The following is a 22,436-nucleotide window of genomic DNA, read 5'->3' as shown; positions in this document are numbered from 1 at the left end:
AGAGTTGCTTTTGAACATTGATCAATATATCTGATGTGTATTGATGATTTTGATGATGGCCATCGACAAAATGTAATGTTTGTTACTGGTTTCTCTTTTGGTGACCGTAGGTTGTTTTTATGACTTTAATTTTTGTTTTTGTTTTCGTGATGTAAAACACTTTTGACTATTTTTTTGCTGAAATGTATTAAGAAAATAAACTTGATTGATAATCAAACGATTATTAGTGTCACAATTAGTCTTTAAGGGAAACTGCTTGGCTACAGTGTAAAACTTCAGTCCCAACGACAATTTCCTAAATGTTATGATACATCAAAAAGTAGAAGTTAATGTTTTAAGTTTAGAGTTGATCAACAAGTTGAAATGTAAATATCATTATTGTTCACTGGGTTCATGAAGTGATAAATATGAAGTCATATTTTAAACAGTATGTCCACACGAGTCTTGTATGTCAGATTAAAAGCAACTTTTGAAAATGACAACCTTCATGCAGGCATGAAATATAATTTTTCTTGAAGTTCCTGTTTATGTTTTAAAAAATACATATATTTTCATTGGTCTGATGTAATGTTTTGATTTTAAAAGTCATGTTTTCATTACTTGGATGTGGAAAAATCATTACGATGAACAAAAATATAGGCTCTCAAACATCCCTCTGTGTGTAATTAATTTTTATGATGCGCTTCATTTAGTGGTATAGTTACTAAAATAAATTAATTTGTCAGTAATTTATTGAATGGGACTGTATTTATTGATTTAAAATACACATTTCTTCCTTTTTTTTGTAGAAACGTGGCTTGAAGAACTAGCCCCAGTGGTTTACCTTCGCTCTAATTCATCTTAAAATGGTTTTCTTCCTGAGAAGGAAAAATGCAAATATTAATGGTTTCTGAATTATTCCTCAAACAGCACCCTTGACCTTTACACCCAAAGAACCTAAAGCACATCGTCCACGAAACGTGCGGCAAAACGAGGAATAAGCTTGCAGCGCTGATTAGTTGCGCCAGCCACTTAGGCAGAGACGTAATTTAGTCTGAAAAGTTCAGGGGAGGAAAAAGAGCGTGCAGCGAGAATCCCCTCCGCATGCGGACGCAGACAGAGACCCTTCGTGTTCTCTTTTCCTCCCTTCTTTCTCCAGGTACTCTGCTTGTGTTCCTCTATCTTGTTTTTGTCCTGCTTTTAATTGCTTCCCTCCCCCCCCTCCTCGCAGAGACGAAGAAAAGACAACAACAAGGCGGCGAGCGGCGCTGCAGCTAATGGAGGAGCTGTAATTGTGAATGGGGGCATTCATCTGGAGACATCGTCCGTGAATTGCGCCGCACAATACCCAGCACCAGGCTGCTCAGATCACCAACCAAACACACACACACACACACACACACACACACACACACACTGAACCCTCAGATCACTGGTGCTCAGAGGAGGAAAGTAATCACACCTCCACTGAGAGAAAGCGATGTTGTTAGGAAGGGAAGAAGTGGAAGGGATAGAAGAAGAGTGGGGAAGAGATGTAGGAAACAAAACCATTGGATTTGGGTCGAGGAGCCCAGGAGGCAGATCAGATAATCAGATACAACACTCACATATACACACCCCAACACACACACACACACACACACACACACACACACACACACACTGCCTTATAGGTAGCTGCATGATTTAGGAACTGGAAATCCATAACATTGCACAACTTGAAATTACGAAAACAAATTCACCTAACAGAAACACACAGTGGCAGTTTCTTGTAGGAACGGCACTCACCCTCATCCCCCGGTTGGGTGAAAGGGGTGCCTTAAGGGTGATTCGCCCCGAGCGCCAAACAAGCCAGGTGGAAACACACCAATTTCAAAAATAGGTTTTTGTGCTAGTGTGAGGTGGTTTTTTCAGCCATAAAGAAACAGATGTATTTTGCAGAGCAGCAGTGGCGACACTTCTTTCACGTCACACGAGTCACGTGATCAAACAGCCGGATGTTACTACTGGAGAAAACGACGAAGAACACGACAGGAAGCAGAGAAGGATTGCTAATTTATTTATGTTTTTCAGACAATGAGCAGCTGGGTCCTCCAGAGCTTTCACAGCTTCACAGTTCATAAAATGTTGTGTATCATTCCAACCTGTTGAATCCGTAACTCTTGTAAAATCGCAGACTACAATTTCCTCAAACAACACCTATGTAGTCGCTCCCAGAGCTTGTTGCACCAACACCTGAATAAGATGCAGACGTCTCCTCTGACGGCGCTAGTGTCACGCCTGAATTATGACTGTATCTTATGTAGCTTTTTATATCCACCACTGACATGATTTTTAGTGAGTTATCGCATGAAGTTTTCACGTGTGATTTTAATTTCACAGCGATCACGAAATTGTGTTTTCCCGACATATATTGACAAATATTTGCATGCATTTGTAATGGAGACGTAGCTTCATACCTTATGTAAGCTCGTAGAGTCAATGCTTTCTTCTACCTGCTGAGGCAGTCCTCACAACACACACACACACACACACACACACACACACACACACCAACCAACTGACACACAAAGCACTTTGCCGTAGAAAAGACAAAAAAAAAAAAGGAAGAAAAGAAACTTCTCATCTTAGGGAGGCGACATGAAGCACCTGTCAGCACGGAGCCTCCTGCTACTACAGAGAAACATCAGGAAACAACAACTCAATTAAACACACCATCCCTGTTCAATTACTGCCACATAATCACAGCAATTTACCTTCGCTTGCTGCACGGACGCCAAACACACAAGCGCGCACGCAGGGTTGAGTACACTTAGAGAAACACTCTGAAACACACACCAGGACAAGGCTGGTCCAGAAAGACGGGCGGCGGTTTCATCCTGTCAGAGTAAAGCTCCCAAAGCTCTGCCTGCTCGGAACAGACGTGGTGCGTTCAGGTGTAAGGTTGAGTAAAATGATTTTACTGAATCCAAATTGTTACCAAGGTCTAAGGATTTGTTAAAAACTGAAAAGTTATCATGAACCAATATGGTCACTGTTACATCCCAGTTTCAGTGTTGGATCAAGGGAACAGTCTCCCTGTTTATTCTGATGTTCTCTGCATGGCATATATATATATATATATTTATAAATACCATCCAGTTTGATCAAATATTAGCATAGATTTGGGTGCAGAAACGATCACTGGATGATTTCGACATTAGGAATTAAGAAACAGTGAATTTACTGGCACATCCCAGCGCACAACCAGGTTTTGAGAAATCTGTGGTTGGAAACGATCATGATTTAGGGAGTTTTCACACCTGACAGTCCGATAGAATCGGTTTGATTGGGAACCAAAGTTGCAACATTTGCTACATTTTCAGTTGGGGAGGTTCACTTTCACACTGCACTGTGTCAAATGAACCAAACCCTTTGAGAAACCTGTTCACCTCCTCGCCTGAGGTGGCGCTGCACCAAGACCCACTGATGGAAATGACATGAAAACCTATGAAGAAGACACTGAGCACAACTTCTTCAAGAAATGTAAACAAAAACGGAGTGGCGTCAAATTTTAGCCGTTGTAGGATTTCCCTTTCATGTTTGATAAAAAAAAAAAAAAAACACGGGCCATTTCTCCTACTAGCAGTAAACTCACATGTTTGTTTTGGTTCTTTTTACCCAGAATGCCCTGTCTCACGTCTGCTTGTCGTTCACATACGCATTCAAACCGCACCAGAGTTCACTTCAACCGAACCCAGACCTCGCGTTTTAGGCGGACTAGAGTTCAGTTCTTTGGTCCACATCATACATACTTCCCCAAATGAACTGAACTTTCTTGGCTGCATTAGGCAACCTCAACTAGTTTTGAAGAAATTCAATTTGAAGAAGTTTTGATCTCAGCCTGGAGATCAAACATCTGCAGCCTCAGCTAGCCAGATACAAAGCTGGGCTGTCAACGGCCGCTCTCACATGGCTGCTGCTTCATGAAAGCTCCAAGGACCAAATAAAGACTCAATAGACGGATGTCATTACAATTAAAGCCTGGAAATGGAAAAATACGTTAGAGAATGTGGCCATAGAAAGCAGAAAAGAACGTTTTCCTGTACATGTAAAAAAATATATATATTATTAAAATTTATACTATACAATTGTTATTAAGGGTGATTTATTGTTTTATGCATATATTTTTGCTTCAGTCTCCAAACAGAAGCTGAGACATATTGAGGCCTTCAAAGTTTTACAATCTTACAATGTACAGAAGAATTTTATACAAATAGGACATTTTTACACCTTTTTAGCTGTATAATTCAACTAATAAACAGATGAACAAAAATATGTAAGGTAAAACATGAAAAATAGAAGCGTTGCAATAATTCAGCTGCGTAAATGGGCATACCCCTACACATCCAGTCTTCTCTTGTAGGACTCTACCAACACACCTTTGAAATATTTACGCATTCAAAGTCTATCAGAATCTAAGATTTAGTTTCAACCTCTAGAAAGAACCTCAATTTTACTTGACAACTACAGTTTCTTTTTTGTTTTTGTGTTTTCAGGTTCCCCAGTTACATCACAAAAAACCTTTACATTTGACCGGTGGACGTTTTCTTTTGAGATCCATAGCAATTTTACGTTGGTTTCAGAAATCAACGTACTGTATGTTCATCATCCTCATTTCTTCTCCTTTCTCTGTGAGTAAAAAAAAAAAAAAAAATTGCTAAAACAAATTAGCTTAGTTTAGCGAGCAGAAGCAGAAGCAGTTCATGGCACTGACCACACCTAGCTTTAGCTTGATATATGGCAAGCTGTTGTGGTTTTAGAATGACAAAGTTGTGACTGTATTGGATGTTTAGTGAGAGGATGTAAATGACAGAAACTGGAATAAGAAAGGAGGAATAGCAGCAGCAGCCTATAGGAAGCTGTTTGTGTGTGTGTGTGTGTGGGAAGGGGGGTGGTGCGCGTGTGTGTGCATGGACAGCAGATTGAGTAACAGCTTGAACCTGGGTGAGATCCAGAGACATGGAGAGGGATACATGGATGGATGGAGAGAGGAGGGGAGGAGAAGAGGGGGGAACCATTGATTTCTCAACAGAGATATCAACATTTTGACAAAAAGAGAAGACAGAGCAAGATCCCTCCCCTCCCCAAACACACACACATACGCACCCACCCACACACACACACGCGCACGCGCAGAGGGAGAGAAGGCTCCCACTGTGAAATTCCATCAGTTTCCTGTCATATTTCCATCTTCTATCACAGTCTCTTTCCTCTAGTCTGATCTTCAACAAAATCTTTGCTAAAAATAAGAGAAAAGGAGTAAATAAAATGAATACAAACGTTCAATCAATCAATATTTGTGGAAGACTGTGACTTTTTTTTTTTTTTCGACCACAAGCAGCTCAAGTTGACAGAGGAAAGTGTGACTCAAGGTCTCCCCAAATCCCCCTAGCAGGGACGCGGGGGCAACTGGCTTAGCTTTGTCGCTAACGAGGTGCATGTGAGACCAGGGAGGGGGCAGCCAGGAGTCACACTGTAATTACACATCAGGGCTCCTGTGGTCACTCTGCTGACCACAGAGCTCCAGCCGCTGCAGGGGAGGTATCAGGTGGTGACGTTTCTCTGAGGTTTTCATGAAAATTCTGATGTTGTCATAGTTTTATTTCAAATCTTCACATTTGGAACAAGAGGAGTCCCTTCGTTTTGTGCTCCACCTGTATTGTTTGGATACTAAAGATGGCCAGTAATAAATTACACAGCAACAAGTTTAAAAGGGTTTTTGTTAAATAAATGCCATTATTACTTTATCCTAATGATACATTAATCCTTTTCCAGGATTATTAACCCCTTCAATGGCTGTTTTAGTAAGAAAAAGTTGTTTGGATTGAAAAAAAAAAGTTGCTTGAGTTTAGAAACAAGAAACCCTGCATTGTCACTTTTTTGTTGCTTAGCAACCAGGATGAACACTGATTCTGATGAATTTTGATCAAATAAATTTTTTTGCAATCATTTTATTGATTACAAGTTGTAGAAATCTGTTAAAAGTCTCCTAAAAAATTAATAAAAAAAAAATCAAATGTTTTTCGCTAACTTTTTGGGGGTTATTTGTGTTATTACTATGGGAGCCACACCGCTTTAGATGTCAATTTTCTCTCTTTTTGCAAAATTGTTTAAAAAATCATCACCACTCCATTCCTAGGTTTTCAATTTACAGGACATGAAATAACTTATTCATTTTATTAAGATAAAAAGTAAGGTTAAGACATTTTGAAGGTGTTTCAATGCTAGAGAAAGGAAAAAAGTAGAAATTATTGGTTTGTAAAATAGTACTTTGTTGTGCTTGTGTCTTTTTTGTCATGTTGTCACTTAACCAAAATAAAGAGAATCTTAAATCAAATTACCACAGTAATTTATTCAAAACATCAATTTTGAGTGGGCGCCTATAATGCAAAAAAAAAAAAATTCTAAATGCGCACGTACCTTTGAAAGAAAAATTAGACTTATAAAAACAAAACTATCCCAAACTGCCCAATCAGGTGACATATTTGCCTTTTGCATCAACACAGCTTGAGCCAAGCAAAAAACAAAAACAAAAATAAATCAAAATATACATTTCTGAAATATAGTCATGAAATGAATCATTTGTCAGGTTTTCCAATCTCGCTCGGCGTCTGTCACACTTCTCCGGCGTCCTCGCCCGCACGCTCACCTCAGTTTGCGCGAGTTCAAGGTACTAAAAGAGGCAGACACTTTCACATACCGAGCGTGGCCTTGTGTGGGCGGTGGGTGCCGTACAGGATGAGTGCGGCGCTGAGCAGAGCTCCGGCAGCCTCCTCCTCGCTCTGCCTCCTGCAGCTCCACACGCTGCCTTTATGGTCGGCCACCTAGAAATAAACACAGCAGCAAAGATGGCATTTTTCCATCAAAAGAGATTGATGAGAAAATCTTGCACCAGCAAAAAAAAAAGAAAGAAAAAAAAGCATATTATAAAAAGAGGAGGAACCACTTTGGCAGGTGAAATTGTTCACTGTAAAACCGCATACCGACATTAGGTTGAATCAACAACTTTTAGTCAGCCAACAGTTCTAGACAACAGTTTCAGATCACTTTGTGTTTAATCTACACTCCAAATACGAGTTTTAAACTAAAATCTAAAATTAACATTTAAAGTCAGCCAAATTGTCAATGAGCTGCAGGACTACTGAACTTTAGATACAATATCAAAGCACAATGAGTAAAGACCCAGTCATCAACTCTATTTGGTTTTACAGGAAATATGAAACAATAAACAGTAAATGTTTTAACCAATCACAGCAGTAGGGCTGTGATTCTCCGGTGAAAGAAAATGTACCTTGCCCCTGAAATAAATGGACTTTTCAGCATGGTTACAGAAAAGAAAGATCAACATCTCAAACGCTGTACAATAAAAAAAAAGATATGCAGCAGGAATATTTATAAGCTTATGGAAAGCATTTGATGCCACTGGTCAGAACTGGGCGATGAGTTACTTAAAAACAGGCGACAGTTTGTACAAATCAGCTCACATGGACATAAATTGTGGTGTTCCACAAGGGTGTGTATTTGGCCCCAAATTGTTCATAGTATACATAAACGAGATAAAGTAAAGTCTCAAATACACTTAAGTTTATATTATTATTTTCAGATGATATCAATGTTTTTTTGTTTATCGCCTTTAGAGAAACAAAGATTCTTATGGTTTGGAAAATGAAACATAAGGATTCGAATACAAGTAATCGTGTATACCGGTAATATCTGCATTGAGCGGGTATGTGGTATTTGTGTGTATTCTGTGTTGAACTGCGCTTGGTGTTTTGTGTGTGTGCGTGTTGTGTGTGTGTGTGGGGGTGTGTGTGTGTGAGAGAGAGAGCTCAGAGCAGATCTGGGGCCAGGCCTGGCTGCTCCCCAGCTGAGAGTTGCATTGATTTGTTGTTGGTAAACAAACAGCTGGATGTGACAGGTGGATCAATAAGGCTTGTATACCTCCCAGCCTCCCAGCATGCCTTTCTACAAGGCTGACATGGCTGTGCGAGAAGTCTTAACCCCGCTGTCGCCGGGAAATACGATCAAGCCAGTATTTTGAGTCACAGCGCTTACTTTTAATTGGGGCGATAGTTAATTTTGTAGGTAACTTGACGTCTCTGAGTCTGATGAAATGGCGTTTCAGTGTTTGTGTGCACCGTCTTCACAGTAAAACACCTCCAGAAATCATTTCCTACTACATTTACCCACACTGCAGTAATGCAAGAGCCACCAGCAAAGGCGAACCAAGCCTGGGCTGGAGAAACAAACTACACACGAGAGAGACAAAAGAAAATATAGGGATTAGGCTTTCAAAGCCGGGGAGAAACTACAGAGAGGAAGAAAAGAGGTGGCGGCGGCGGGGCGGGGGATTAGTGATGGGAGAGAGATGGCAGGATATCGAAATGGGTGAGAGGAAAGTGAGACCATGTGATAGAAAGGAGTTTAGAAAGAGATCCTGAGACTGAGTTAGGCAAACACCAGAAAAAAAAAAAGATGATGAGAGAAGACAGTCAGAGAGAGAGAAAGAGAGAGAGAGAGAGAGAGAGAGTGGGAGTCTGATAGACACAGACATGAAAAGAACAATAACAGAGAGGGGAAGAGACAGTTTCAGCGAGAAAGGAGAAGCAAAGAGAGAACTGGCGGTAGAGACAGACGCAGACCTGGAGACAAGAGAGAGGAAAAGCTCTACATGGTGGTTCTGATTCAAAAAGAGACTGGATCCTTTCCACTTCAACATGCTCCATGAATTTTTTGTTGTTGTTTTTTTCAGAAGGCCACTGGAGGAAGATGCTCTGCACCACCTTCACTATTCTGTTATTTAATGCCACATTGTTCTGATAGCTCTGTGTCACGTTTAAAACCAGAGGGCAGTTCTGCTTCCTGTTCTAGATTTACCACCGTTTCTACAAACGTTGAAGGCCTTTAATGAAATAATTAGTCAGCAGTTTGGAGGACAATTCACCGTCATGATATTGTGAAGAATTTTCTTATAAGTCAGCTTTATGCAGGCTGTTGCATTTTTTGTGATATTCATTCTCTGGTAGAGAAAATAAAGGCAAACAATATGGATGAACAAATTTGAAATTTACAGAAAAAAACCCGAGTATATCCAATGTAATTTTAAATAATGAAACTAATATCTACAGATATTAGCTAGATGTTATTATAATACCTACCTGGTACAAATGTTAACTTGCCTTAAGTTGTAATCAGCTGGTGAGAAACTAAAAGTCTAATCCTCTTCCAGTCAGTGTGCAACTTTTATTTATTTATTTGCGCTCTGCTATGCTACAGCTTCTTCCCAACGGCAGAGCCTGTCGCGAATATGCAGGCTAGTTAGCACAGCCATTATCTGTCTCATAACGTACTATCACAACGTAGTGACAGCTTTAACAAACTTGTAAAAAGTCATTTTTATAAAAGCCACATAAAACAGTTTTAAGGTCAGAATTCTTTTTCATTTTGTGGCCCTACGAACACAAACAAAGTCAGAAACCAAACAAATACCATTTTCCATATTTGGCGAAGTTTAGCTTAATCATCCTCCGACTCAAAACGGGACAAAAACAAAGTCGATGTTTTGACGTGGCATGTATTTTGACCAACTCATTGAAATTTTAAGCATGTTTCTTGTTTTTAATGACATAGAAAAGTCTTTTTTCCCATATTTGATACAAATATCAAATATTTGTATCAAATATTTGATATTTGATACAAATATCAAATATGGGAAATTTTTCATAATATCAAATATGAAAAAACAACAAGATGCCATTAAGCCCTTGTCAGGTTCAACTTCTTTGCGAGAGTCGATATTGATTGTGTTCAGGAACCAAAACAAATTCCACATCTGCATGTGAAAACTGATGCGTGCATGTCGGTGTCCGTCAGGCAGCAGGAACGCCTGCAGCAGACAGCTCTGGTCTTCCCTCTCGTAATAAACAGAAAGCTTCAAAATAAAATCCCTCCTCCCAGCCCTCCTAAAAAAAAAAAAAGAAAAAAAAAAAAGAACCTGTGAGTGTTGGCTGAGTTGTGAGACTGAGGCAGAGTCAGATGGGAGGGGAGGAGGACTCGTGCTGCGTCTACATATGTAAAGCAGCAGGGAAGTAGCAGCGTGTCAGACTGAGGCTCTGGCCCAACCTGGGCTCCTCACTGTTCCCTCCAACACATCAATCATCCAAAACAGGGCCATCATAGCCACACTGCATGCTGGGAGCCACACGAGTGCAGGCGCGCACGCTCCGCAGCGCGTCTAAACACACACACACACACACCCACATCGCCGTCATGTGACCGCAGCCATTGAAACAGACATGCGTGCCGACACTGAATTACTCAAGTCAACCCTCTGCAACAAGCACAGGGACAAACAAGCTCATAACAAGTTCTTACAGTTAATGGCACACAAACACATCAAGTGCAAAGTATTCACACGCATGCATACACACACACACCCACACACCCACCCACACCGGGTCACACTCTTTGCCTTGCAGCCTCAAAGCACACAGATACACAGAAATAGGCATCCTGTGCCCACAGGGCGCCCTCGCCCCCGACCATCTGTGACGGGTGCCAGCACACAGTGGGTGATATTTACATGGAGGCCCCCCTTCCTCCCCTCCTCTCCACTTACACACACACACCCCCGCATACACACACAATAACAGAAAGAAATACCCACAAAGGGCCGCTCAGATCGCTTGATCTCCCAAAACTCATTAACCATGCAGATGTATGCAAATGTATGCACCTCTAGAAATCCACCTTGGGCCACAGAGAATGGAAGACTGTTTGTGTGTGTTTGTGGTTGAAAGTGAGAGTTTGTTTGAATGAGCAAGTGATTCTGTTTCCACTTTCGGCTTTGACAATGCATCTGCAAATAAATAAGTAAATAAATAAATAAATAAATAAAAACTTCATCCTGCTTTTTGGAATTTTCTGCTCTTGTGAAAAAGAAAACAGAAAAGTTTACCGGGTCAGCAGAAGAGTCACATTTTAGCACCACAATACAAAGCAGCGTTACTCAATTCTCAAGTGAAGAATGATGTCTTTGTTTAAGGAGACAGTTTGCCCTTACGCAGCTAGCTCATACTTTGACTTTGACAGCAGATGTTTACATGTTGCAAAAAAAAAAAAAAGAAGGAAAGATTCGGTGATGTAAGATGTAACTGACTGTAGGTAAAGACAAAGTATGTCCCTTTTTTACTTTGCAACAGTCCTTGAAGCCCACAGCTCCACAAGGAAGACACAGCTGGGCGCTGTCCAAGGTGCTGACAGTCAAGTCAAAAAAAAAAGGAGGTCTGCAGGTCACTGGACTGGGTATCAACATCTTATGATGGTTAAAGCTACAGTTTGTAACTTCTATTAAAATTTTTTTTTATCTATACACATATTTATATTTATATATATATGCAAATGATACCTCCTCCCAGTGCTACCTGCAGATGTACGCCACTCCATCAGAAACAACCTATCAGAGCAAGGGGGAGGGTCTTATTGAGCTCATGCCCTCCCGCTTGCTCTTTGTTAAGCTACAGCTATGCTAACTAGCGATCTTAAGGCTGGTTAGCATAGACACAGAAGACGGACGAATTAACGGTTTTCCTGTAACAGTAAGTTGTTTTTCTCCGCCATTAGCACATTGAGCAGCGAACACGAGGGTAATTGACAGTGCTAAGACCCTCCTCCTGGATCTGATTGGTTGTTTTTGACCAGGATCTGTGCATTTCTGCAGACTGCAATAGTAGAACTAAAAGGAGATGAAGAAGTTCTTTTTTTCACAGATTATCTGTCTCATACCATACTTTTACACAAACATATTTTTGTTAGGGTTACATAGTGCAGCTTTAAGGACGAAGCAGGTTTTGGTAAAAGTCAAGGTTTGCATCAAAGAGGACGTTCTGATTAGTCCAGTAAGCAAAACTGATCATTTAAAGCTGAATAGCAGTTCCGCCAAACCTCATACTTTATATATACAGTAGCTGTCTGATACAATATGGGTGTAGATTACTGAAGCATAATGGCAATATTCTATTCAAACTCTTTGTGATCATTTTACCTGAAAACAGTGAGAGTCAGCCTTTATCTTGGGCAATAAAACTACATTTCAGGGAAGTGGGTATAGTGATTTTTGTGTCTTCGTTTTTGACATTTATCGCCTTGCGCAGTAATCAATATTTCTTCAACTTTTATTGTACTTTGTTTGGGATTTTATGACAATACAAAGATGTGGCTTTCACAGAAAAAAGACCCATCTAACTACTACCCACAATAGGGAATGATAATGTGTTTTCTCTCCATTTTATTCTTTCAAACACTAAAGCAAAACAATCCCAACGCGTAGCTGGACACCACTACGTGTGCCTCTACATTACATACATACCAACCATTATAGGTGCTGATAAATAGTTCATACCTATAACTTTTATCATGCAACAGCATTTTTTTATTTGATGTCCATTATCAGTTTTGTATTCTGCATTTAACACAACAGTGTTGACTTGCATACATACAGATGCATACATCTGACTTAACAATGAATTTAATTGTCTAAAAGACTAAATTTGCGTAACTAATTCACTAAGCAAATAGCGTTTGGGATAATATTTTGAAATTAGGACTCTCTTAGCTTAACTTTACAGCTATTAAGGTCTTCCTTAGATAAAATACAGTATTACTGATTGTAATTTTCCTAAGAAGAATGAAACAGAGAGAGAAAAGACTGTTTTAGGTTTTGTTGTATTTAAACTGAATATCCCAATATTTCTAGAGTCTAGAAAGAATTAAACAGTAAAAACATTTTTAAAAAATACATTCTGAGCGAGTTAACCCGCCTCCTGGATGATTTTTATATCATCCAGGAGATATCTGGAGATACCTTTCACAATTGGCCCTGTGAAAGGACAAAAGAGCACTGGGAGGCTGGTCAGAATAACTCCCTTTTGACTGTGGCAAAAATATTTCAGAGTAAAACAGATGCAGGTGTAGACTTATTTTAAAAAAAAAATCAATAATTTGGTCAGATATTATGGGATTCTATTCCTGTTCAACTCCTGTTTTACTTTAGGAAGGTCCTTTGCTCCATCATGAATCCAAATGAAAGACATTTAAGCAAGAAGGTATGAACCACAGTAACAAAAGCCCCTTGACCTGCCTTTACTAATTCACAATCACAAAACTTTATTAATCCCAGAGGGAAATTATGGTGAGATAACGACTGGCATATGCAGAGGATGATGTTTCAACGGCAGCTACCTCGGCACGCCGTGAGCCTTTAAAGCTGCCCTGAGTCGCAAATAAAAAAAGAATGAAGTACCTGGGAGGTTATAACCTTCCTGCAGCTCCCAAAATGTACTTAGTCACAATTAATATTAATATCACGTGTCAAAGATATTTTTTCTGCCACTGAGAGAATACGGTTGGATCTCTGTACAATGTAGATTTGTGTCTTGATGAATATTAAGGACCCACACGCAACTAAAATGATTAGACCCTCAATTAAAATTAAGTTGATCAAAATACATAAACTAGCAGCAGTCGGCAAAATGCAAATTATGCCAGAAACGTGTACATAGTTCAACATACATGGTTATGCGTACAAGAAGATTCTGAGTTGTTTCTACAGATGAAACACAAATTGATGCTTTTACTGACTACCAGGAGTGTCAGTAAAATTCAAACTGGAAGAAATCGCTTCTCCAGAGGCTCTGGACGCAAAGTTGTTTTTAAAAAAAATCTGGTTATTGAAACTAATTAGATTTTTTTTTCTTTTTCTTTTTGCTAAACCTAATTGGCAGGTGGGGTAAAATCATCTTAGGTGCACTCGTACATTAGGTGACAGGAGATTTCAGAAAAATCTGTTTCTGTAACGTCTCAATGCACTTCACAAGACTAACTGACCGAAAATTTTACAAAGTAAGGGATGCACAATATATCGACATAACATAACGTCATACATCTGATAAGTAAAACTGGGCTGATGTTGATAAGCAATGTTTAATTCTATCGTGTTGCCGTTACCAGCTGTTGTATCAGCGTTTCAGGCCATAAAAATAACATGTAAAATGGGTAAATATCAGCTAGTGGCAATAACAGCAATCAGATAACAATTATGGCTCTTGCTTTTAAAGAAGTGCATATCAAGTACACAGAAAAACATCAACAATTCAGGCCAATTACACAGATGCAAGGTAAATTACACTCAGGACATTTTGATCCTGGTTATAAAATAAAGAAGTGAAGTTGAGTTTATTGTGATTGTGTGAAAAAAAAAAATCTAAGTAAACCGAGCCATGTAGCATGTCGAGGACAGTTGATTTAGGTTTGCAACACCTCATACTGCGCATGACTGGGGAGACAGTGGAGAGGATGAACAACTGTAGTCACCAGAGAAAAATGATGGATATTTTTATTTAAAGTTTAAGCAATCTTTTTTGGCGTGTTAATATTTTGATCATATAGTTTTTTTTTCTTTGCTCTACTTTTGATGATATTTGTGAAAATGTTGGAAAACAGAGAAAAATAAATTCATAAAACCAATGAGATATAAGGATTACAATGGGGGTTGAAATCATTTCCCTTTACTCCAACTAATATCTCCTTAAAGAAAAATTAAATGATTACCACGACACCGGATATTGACAAATTAATTTTTCTCAGATTAGAAATAGATAAATAAATAAAAAGTCCCTAGGCAGCGATTTGGTACATTCATCTTGCTACAAAGACTAAATATTGATCATTTTTGCTAATAAGTATGCTGTATGATAAAATAAGCGGCTCCTTATCCATCACTTCCAGGTGTGGAAGACGCTGGCTAATAATGTTTTCCCACAGGCTGTGTGCATCAGCTGAAAAGCATAATTAATACATTATCTGCAGGTTATTCTTTTATCACTTGCTCACTGTGCGTGTTTGGTTTGTGCAATCTGCTGGGCAGACAAGCGGGGAGCGACTCCCTAAGAAGCTGACGGTAAATATACGAACAGTCAGTCAGTCAGTGCCAGCCAGCCAGCGAGTGAGTGTGTCTGTTTGTATGTTTGCGTGTGCGTCCACATCGCCTCAGGCTAAATATTGCCATTATATTCCAGCAGCACCACTAGTCGACTGAGTCTCCAAGTCCCCCGGGATCTGGAGACTCAAAGACTGCTGCCACCCTCCTCCTGACACACACACACACACACACACACACACACACACACACACACACGCACACACACACACACACACGCACACAATGGAATACACTCCCTGTGGGCACGTTAGCATAAAGCCTGGTGGGAAGAAAGAGAGACTTGTAGATGTGTGTTTATAATTTTGGTGTGTTTTTCTGTGTTTGTGTGTTTAGGAGAGCGGCTTTCTGTGAAAGTGGAGCACAGTGATGACACCCCTCCATCTTCTTTTCTGAAAACCTATTGTGTTACACGGCAGAGGGAAAGAAATATGCTGCCAGTCATAGTTACTAATTAGAGCAGGCGCTAAAGCATTACGCAGAAAGGGTCGCTCCACCCGAATTACACACGGACGGATTTTTCCCCTCGACTTCTGGAGGCTTCTCATAACACAGATTTTGTTATATTCTGCCCGTTTGTGGCTGCAGGACATAAATTCCCATTAATAAATATTTCTGATGTCACAAAAAAAAGGGGTAAAAATTGCCATGTGGTATGAGTTTATAGACTATGTGAGGAAACTGAAGTAAACCATGCAGAACAGCTGAGTTTTTTTTTTGTGTGAAATAAGCCTTTAGGAAGTGGAAGAAGTTGCTCTGGTCAGAAGAGACTAAAATGAAACTTTTGGGCCAACTTAAAGACACCATGGCTTTGTTCCATATCCAAATCCATATCTGACTTTTTCACAGCAGTCTGAACGGCCCAATTTGGATCTGTGCCCCTACCATGTGTGGAGCTAAACTTGTTATATAGCTGATATTTTTAGAAGCACCTGTAGTCTGCACGGTCATGCTGCATTTTATCCGACTTGTCCAGATGTAAACAACTGCTAAAAATCTGAATTTAGCATCAAGACCTTCTGTGTGAACGGATCCTTTTCGTGTTAGCTCCTGTTAATGATGTTAGCTCTTTCTAGTGGTGTTAGTTTCTGCTAATGGTGTCAGATACTGCTAATAGTGTTAACTAATTCTAGTAATGTTAGCTACTGATAATGATGTTAGGTATTGCTAATAGTTTTTGCTACTGCTAACATTGTAAGCTAGGTTTCCAATGGTGTAAGTTACTGCGAAAGGTTTTAGCTACTGCTCATACCGTTAGCTCCTGCTAATGGTGTTAGCTACTACGTTTGGTGTTCATTCTTTCTAATGGTGTACTGCTAGTCGTGCTAGCTACTGCTAATGTTGCTAACTGGAGCTAATATGGTGAACAGTAGATTAGAAGCTGGCCTGGCCTGTTTGTTTCAACAAATATCTCATGCACATGAAAACTTTGAGGGAGTTTGCCTCAATCTAGGTGTTTTGTTTATAGACTATAGTCCACTTTAAAACCCCTCAGCTGTGGTGAGGACACCGGTGTCCTGAGCGAAACCATTGACTTACATGGAAGTGTTTAGAGGGTGACAATGAAAACTGGTTAACCTGCCCGAGTCATTGGCCCAGCAAGCATCGCGCAGGTGAAAAAATGGCTACCTCCGCAGACAAAAACAAAAAAACAGACTAGAGACATAAAATTTTGAAGTAATTATGAGTTTTTAGGTATCGAAAACAACAACGTTTTGGTCAACAGGAAACTGGCAACGTGTTTAGGCCGACATGTTCAACTAGTCGCGGATCCCTCTAGAAATCACCTGGGAGGAAAGCTTAATCATCCACCCTGTCTGTGATCAGCAGTGAAAGCCCTGAGCAGAGTCGAGGCGCTGCAGATGGCGGCAGAGGCGGCACAGGGGAGAGCAGACAGCATAAGAAGAGACACAGAGAGGATTTTCAGCCTCGCGGTCCTGTGTCCTTCACAGAGCTGGAAGGTCATGAGCCTCGAGCCATAACATTCGCTTTCTTTCACTTCAGTCTCTCTCTCTTCCTTTTTTACTCCAACACAACCACTGTGCTCTTTAAAAATGTTGACCATTTGGCGAATCAATATAGACTCTTTCCAGTTACTGGTAGGAGTGTGTTACTGGAGCGTCCAGTAACACACTCCTACCACGCCTACTTTGTGCCGCCCTTGAGTTTCAAAATTTTAATCTAGCTGATAGTCAGGTTAAAGTCTCATTCCTGGCCACACGTTTTATGGTTTACCCTTCACTCTCTGCATCTACCATTATATCACCGTTGCCATCTCTTTATGTCTGTCTTTATGGCCATTGCCTTCCAACTCAATTCCACTAGATCCCCATCTCCCTCCCCTGCTCCGCTGGGGATTTCTCCCACTGAGCTCGATTTCTCCGGGAGAATTTAAACCAGGCCAGTCAGCAACAGAAAATTGAGCAATAAAGTCTATTTTATACACCGTTTTAAAATTTTAGTCTGTCTTTTGTTTTAGCACTCACAGTGGAGGAAGTGAATGAAGCTGTTCAGTCTATGTTGGTCACACTTCCAAATATCGACTTAACACTAGGTATTTTATTTAGCTCGGCCTTCTCTCGTGGAGGATGGTTGTTTACAGTGCAGGCATTTTAAGGTTAGCTTCATAGCGTTGACCTGCTGCATTGCATATGTAATGGACAAACGTCAGCGATAGGCTAAAGTCCATGCTTCCAGTAAGAAAGCGCTTCTCAAGTGCAAACCATCTGTTCGAAACAAATAGTAGAACAAGGGTCTGGTTTTTACCAGGCTAGTGTCCTTGTAGATTTAATTGCCATTTCTGCTTATTGCTTACTCTTTTGCAGTAGTAAAAAAAATATTTTATGTGTTTTTCCAAGTGCATATTGCCATTTTTTAGTACAGTCAAGGAACTTTAAAATCTTCAGTTGTTATAAAAATGCTACATATATCCAAAATAACTTATAAGAAAAACTTTGTAATTTAACACCTTGAAATCGGGCCTTTGTCTCTTTAAGAAGCTCCTGCTTTTCTGAAACTCAGCTTTCAGGAAGTCATCACAACATGACTCCTCTATTAACCCTTTAACACCTTTACCAGCGTTGCACTGAGAAGTAGATCCTATAATGAGCTCAGCAGCTGTTCGGTTTCACTAAGTGTTTGCTAATTGCTGCTGGCTAGTCTGAAGGAGCTGAGTCAGGGAGGGCTGCTTTGTGAGGCGGAAGCACGGAAAGTGAAGCTCCGAAAAAGAGGAGCTGCGCCACGAAGGCGGAGCTAGGTCCACCCAGGTTTTTGCACAGCTGAATGGTTGCCATGGGAGATCAAAGGATTTCTCAAACATGCATGAAAGGACCAAAGCAACACTCCAGGTGTGTTTTTGATGATGTATAACATGATGTAAAACTTCAAAACATCAATTTTACATAATACTGTCTCTTTAATGAAAACCAGTGTAACTTTAACATTACTAAGTGTGCAGTTTAGGGAAAAGTGTTTAATTTCTCATTTGTTTAAGACTCTGATCAGGCCTGAGTTGGTTGTGCGTACATGTTGGTGTGTCCAGAGTCCTTCCGACCATCAGATGCTACTGTTAATTCGTTTTGTGAGTGGCTCAAACCCCCCAGGGTAATGACGTAATGACGCCGCCTCCTTCCCATCCCCGCGACACGCCAGGCGCTGGTAATTGGTCACAGAGGGGACAGTAAATCTACAGGAGGACAGAGGCGAGACACGGAGACAGACAGGAAGAGACGAAGGGAAAGAGCGTGCGCGCTTGTTTGCAGGAAGAGGTAGGTGGTGGAGGACAGAAGGTGGGCGCCTTTCATCTTCACAGCTTTTTATTTAGCAAACTCCAACTGTTTACAAGCGCTGACGCCTATTTGCACACACGCAAAACTTGCGTTACATTTCTACACAGTGAACCCCCTCTCCCCCCCAACACCACCACCCACATATATACAGTAAATGACCTCAGCGCTGCCGTCTGTGAGAGCCGATTGTAATCAGACAGCATTGTGTCTGTCAAACGCGGCCAAGGTTACTTAACCTTCCAGTCCTAATTTCCCTTTCCATTTTAGCTCCTTCCTCCATATCAAACATCAGCACATCTATGAGAGCCAAAGAAGAAGAAGAAAAAAAGAAGAGGCAGAAGAAGAGAAGAGAAGAGCGCGGGAAGGAAAATGAAGATTGCCATGCTTGGCTGAAGCTTGGAGATGAAAGTAGAGGATGATTCACTTTGCTATTGCAAAATGAACTGAAGCAAGCTGAGCCGAGCTATTTTTAAACTTCTGTACGCCGCAACAACCGGGAGAGGACGGCGTGAAGCGTCGGAATTCATTTCTGTATCACGAGAGACGATATTCCAGGAAGACGCCAGACACATCATGCCTTGACAAACTGGCTTATTTTAATGGGATTTGTATAATTAAGCGCCACAGAGACAGGAAGCAGGAAACAATACGCAGGATGTCTTTATGTCTTTTCCATTCTTCTCGATCAGACTGGATGGGGAGCATCCTGACACAGCCATTTCCAAGCATTTCTAAAGACTCTCAATTGGATTCAAGTCAAAACTTTGACTGAACCACTTTAGAATGAAGATGCTTTGATCTAATTCAAGGAGGTAGATGGCAGATGGATGCATTTTTCGTTCTGCTACCTCAGACTCAAGTATTTTGCATCCTCTAACATCCAGGATTTAGCTCCACCCGTCTTCCCCTCAACTCTAACCAGCATCCCTCTCCATGCTACGGAAAAACATTCCCCCAGCATGATGCTGTCGCCACCATTCTGTCAAACTGGGATGTGATGTTTAGGGTTCTGTGCATGACCTATAAGTTTGTTTCAATACAATCTTGTCCTATTGGTTTAGCATTGAGAAGATACGACTAAAATCTGTCCCAAAAAATTTGTTTTTCTGTTTTTATAAAAAAACAACAACATTTTCTCTGGTTTCCACGTTTTTTGGCCCTTATAGAAAAACCACCTGGTCTATCAGGCAAAATCCAAATAAAATGTACTGGAGTTTGTTGTTGTGATGTCACAAAATGTGAAAAAAAAGTGCAATTTTGGTAAATAATAAAAATGGCAGCACTGAGGTTGAGAGCAAAAAGCAGCAATATTGTGGTTTTTACCTTCGTTTACCACCTGACATCAGCTGAGTGACATTGAGAACTAACTAGAAACGATGTGGTAAACATGTGAATCAGTAGAGCTGAGAGGGGGAAAGGCTCTCTCTGACCTTCAGGGTCCACAGGCCTCGCGGCTGCTCGCCCCAACAGTGCAACGTCATCAGGGTCCAGTTCTTCAGGCCAGCAGCCGAGGCGTCGTTGGGCCGGGTGTCCAGCAGCAGAGACACTGTGCCGCTCGGAGACTCCAGACTTATGGAGAGGTCGCCGCGACACGGCGCCGAAATACTCACTCTCACCTAGAAGGAGAAGCAAGGAACAAGTGGAGAATAGAGACATTATTTGGAAATAATACATGTAGCTGTAGGATGTCAGAAATTAAGCTTAGGAGATGTTCTTCAAGACTTATATTTGAAAAGTTTCCCAGCAAAGGCCAACTACTTCTGAATGTTATGCTAATTTTTATAGACTATGTCTGTGTTTTGCATCAGTAAATATTTGAAGTTTACAGTGAGCTCTTGCTAATTTGAGACTCAGTATTCATGGATTCACAAATCTTTCAATTTTTCTGTAGAACATATCTTGAAATTCACATTTGCTAATTTCTTTTCCAGAACATATCCAAAATACTCAAAAAACAATGCAGGTTTGGAAACTGAAATATTTTGGAACAAGGCTACTTGACACAGTATTGGCTGGCATTTGCACAACGGCCAATCCAGGAGCACATTTCAATTTCTTTGGCACTGATTGGCTGTAACCCAAAGAGTAGAGAAAAGGAAGGCTGTAGATGTTAGCTTCTGCAGTAGTGCTAAGATGTTTGAAATTGGGTTTCTCTCTCTTTAAAATCTCCTACTTTTTCTGAAACTCCACCTTCAGGGAAGACATCACAACATGGCTCCCCTAACGACCTTTAACAATGTTTTTATCATTGCTGCATTGAGACGTAGCTCCCATAATGAGCTCAGCAGATCAGACTAGCCAGCAGACTAATTGCTGCTGGCTAGTCTGAAGGAGCTGAGTGGGGGAGTCACGGAGGAGGAGGCCTTTGTTAGGCGAAAGCTTGGATACTGTAGCCCTGAGGAGGAGCTTCATCCTTGAAGGCGGGGCTCAATCCCCTCAAGTGTTTTGGCCAGCTGGATGGTTGCCATGGGAGATTAAAGGATTTCTCAAATAATCAAGGCATCACTACAGGTATGTTTTTGATGAGAGAACAACATCAGAACATGATGTAAAGTTCAAAAAGTTGATTTTACATAATCATCACTGCCCCTTTAACATGTTGGACGTCGTACTTTATAATTTACTCCCATTTCTGATTTTTCATCTCAAAACAGGTAAAAAAAAAAACATTACAGGTTTTTTTAACGTTCCAAACATGTTTGACGAGCAGAAGCTATACACACAATAAGTCCAGTTCACTTTTCCACTTCTCTCTCGGGACAAGCTAATCATCTCATCCCTGCGTGGTTTAACGCGAGCATGAACCTGATCTCAACCCTTTTCGTTTCAGCTTCTAACAAACGGTACAGCCCATGTAGTCTCCAAACCGAAGTGCCACCACGCACTCTGCCGGTGAATTTACATCCAGATCCAGCTGCTCCTGTCTGTCATCCCGAATGTGCCGAACAGATGGACATGGCAATGATCTGGCCATGACCCCCCTCCTCCCACTCCCCCCCAAAGAGGTGCAGGAAATAAAAAAAAATAAAAAAAGAGCAAAGGTAGAGCGTGGAGGAGAAAGAGAAAGCACAGAGAAACAGCTGAGGGGAGTATTAGCTAAATGATTTAGATAAGCACTCACTGTCTCCCCCCCGAACCCTGCACCCCCCCTCCAAATCACCCCGCACACCACTCTACCACCACCCGGTAAACACCCTCCCTGTCCCTGTTCATCACAAGCAGCACATCTGGTGTGACAATGGCACATCGCAGAGAAAGCCGCCAAGCTGCAAAAAGACTGACAGCCTGCTCCTGTTTACGGCATGTTACCACGGCAACACGTCCATCAATCACACCTCGCGGCGATGGCCTGACCCACGCTTTCTGCCAGGGAGCGGAGCCGCAAAGATGAAGCCTTTTCAATTTACATGCTGACACACTCTCTCTCTCTCTCTGCTTTTTCACAAGTACACAAACTCACAAACACAGATAACTCGCTCAAACTCAAATGTGCACCAACAGACACGTATGCCTGCTGTCACAATCAAATATAAACACATTTGCATGTATGTGGCGGTACTCAAGAAAACACAGTTTTGCCATTTTCTGCAAATGACACTGCCAACACATTACACATCACAGTGGGATTCTTT

At 40.9% G+C, this 22,436-nt stretch overlaps 1 protein-coding gene across 2 annotated transcripts in view; it reads right to left on the bottom strand.

Moving 5' to 3' along the window:
* LOC114144237 (furin-like protease kpc-1) overlaps window positions 1–22,436 on the bottom strand; it is a 230,091-nt gene that overhangs the window by 11,096 nt on the left and 196,559 nt on the right. For both annotated transcript variants that reach the window (XR_003595448.1, XM_028016836.1), the window contains exons 16-17: window positions 20,235–20,420; window positions 6,722–6,845 (exon numbers count right to left, since the gene is read on the bottom strand). Coding sequence is in view for 1 of the 2 variants with exons in the window: in XM_028016836.1 (XP_027872637.1) it covers window positions 6,722–6,845; window positions 20,235–20,420 (310 nt within the window). In the remaining variant the exon portion in view is untranslated. The remainder of the gene's footprint in view (window positions 1–6,721; window positions 6,846–20,234; window positions 20,421–22,436) is intronic.

This window comes from Xiphophorus couchianus, chromosome 5, assembly GCF_001444195.1.
Source record: "Xiphophorus couchianus chromosome 5, X_couchianus-1.0, whole genome shotgun sequence".
In the NCBI taxonomy this organism is placed as follows: Eukaryota; Metazoa; Chordata; class Actinopteri; order Cyprinodontiformes; family Poeciliidae; genus Xiphophorus; species Xiphophorus couchianus.
This window is presented reverse-complemented; position numbering and strand designations above follow the sequence as displayed.